Source organism: Citrus clementina, unplaced genomic scaffold (assembly GCF_000493195.1).
Source record: "Citrus clementina cultivar Clemenules unplaced genomic scaffold, Citrus_clementina_v1.0 scaffold_8, whole genome shotgun sequence".
NCBI lineage: Eukaryota > Viridiplantae > Streptophyta > Magnoliopsida > Sapindales > Rutaceae > Citrus > Citrus x clementina.
This window is the reverse complement of record NW_006262022.1, coordinates 7,326,876-7,328,282: the sequence shown is the minus strand read 5'-3', so window position 1 is coordinate 7,328,282 and position 1,407 is coordinate 7,326,876. Positions and strand designations below refer to the sequence as shown.

General features: G+C 40.4%; 1 protein-coding gene across 1 annotated transcript; it reads right to left on the bottom strand.

Moving 5' to 3' along the window:
* Window positions 1-363: 363 nt before the first annotated feature.
* LOC112096106 (auxin-induced protein 6B-like) lies at window positions 364-1,166 on the bottom strand. The gene has a single exon (XM_024178951.1). The coding sequence runs from the start codon at window positions 1,095-1,097 to the stop codon at window positions 657-659; it is 441 nt and encodes a 146-aa protein (XP_024034719.1). The 5' UTR covers window positions 1,098-1,166; the 3' UTR covers window positions 364-656.
* Window positions 1,167-1,407: the final 241 nt, after the last annotated feature.

Genomic DNA, 1,407 nt, shown 5'->3' with positions numbered 1-1,407 from the left:
ACATTTTTTCAGATTCCGAAAAATCCTTGATTTCAAATTGATTCATAATCAACGAAATTTTAATTTTATGATTCTGTAAAAATGTATTCTTACTTCAAAGTAGGGATTTAGATTTTAGATAATATTTGGATTATATTATTGTTATTATTATTGAGTATGAGGGTTAATAGACAATTTTGCCAAAATATAAACAAAAACTAAATTAAAAACAAATTGCTTCAACACTCGTGAAAAATCTCACCATTGATAAATAATAACAAGAAAATAAATAACACAAATTGATGATGATGATGATGATAATAATAATGTTCATCAAATTATCCCTCAAATTCATACAATTAGTAAATCAATTTAAGTCACCGAATTTACAAGAGAGAATAATTAAAAAATTAAAAAAAAAACCTCTCATCATCCCTCCCTGCTACCTTCCAGAGTCTGATCGACTCGGGATGACTCAGCTAAACGGCGCTGTATCAGCCACCTCCCTTAACAAAAGTCACAAAACCCAGTTGATATTTTTAAATAATAAAAAAACCCACTAACCAACTCAATAATTAATTAATTAATAATTAATTATTATCCTAGAAATATAAAAATTATATATCTCTCTCTCTTTGTTAGTTTCATCCACAGCTCGGTATCTCAGCCGAGTCAACTCAGCCAAGCGCTCCACGAAGCAACGGCCTCGATTCGTTCAAAAACTGGAGATTGTTATCCCTCATGCCCACGTGGCAGCACCTCTGGACCTCCTTGACGCTCCATAACGGATCCGGGGTACCGGTTTCGGGGCGGGAGACGACCCGGAGGATCTCCTCGAACGTGGACTCGTCACAGGGGATAGTTAACGGGCCCACGTGGCTGAAACCGTACTCCTCTTCGGCTTGCACGAGGAGCTTCTTGAACATGGGGTGGTTCAGGTACGTCGCGCGCACGATGAACCTCCTAGAGCTGCTCCCCACGCAGACAGCCACGTGTCCCGCTGGAACATCGGACGGCGTCGCACGGGAGGCCGAGGCCGCTATCCGGGCCTTCCTACGCCACTGCCTCAGCATCTGACGGATCCTCACAATGTGACGGATTTTGTTGCACTTCGACATTTTCTCAGGAAAGTGAAGGAAAGTGTGGGAAAGTGGAGTGGTTTTGGTCTTAGTCTTGTTTTCAAGTGGGGTGGGAGAGTGGAGTTACATGGGGAGTGGGGAAGGGGGTATCTTATAAATGCGTAACACGATGAAAAGACGACAATGGCCTTGGTTTTTGAGATATTTACGAGATTATGTCTGTTGTTTGAGTTGGGAGTCTGTTGTCAAGGCCATGTGAGAAAAGGTAAGACAGTAACGTGGGATTAAATTATTATTTTTATTTTTAGTTTCTTGATAATTGTGTATGAGTTCAACTTCGTTTACAGAA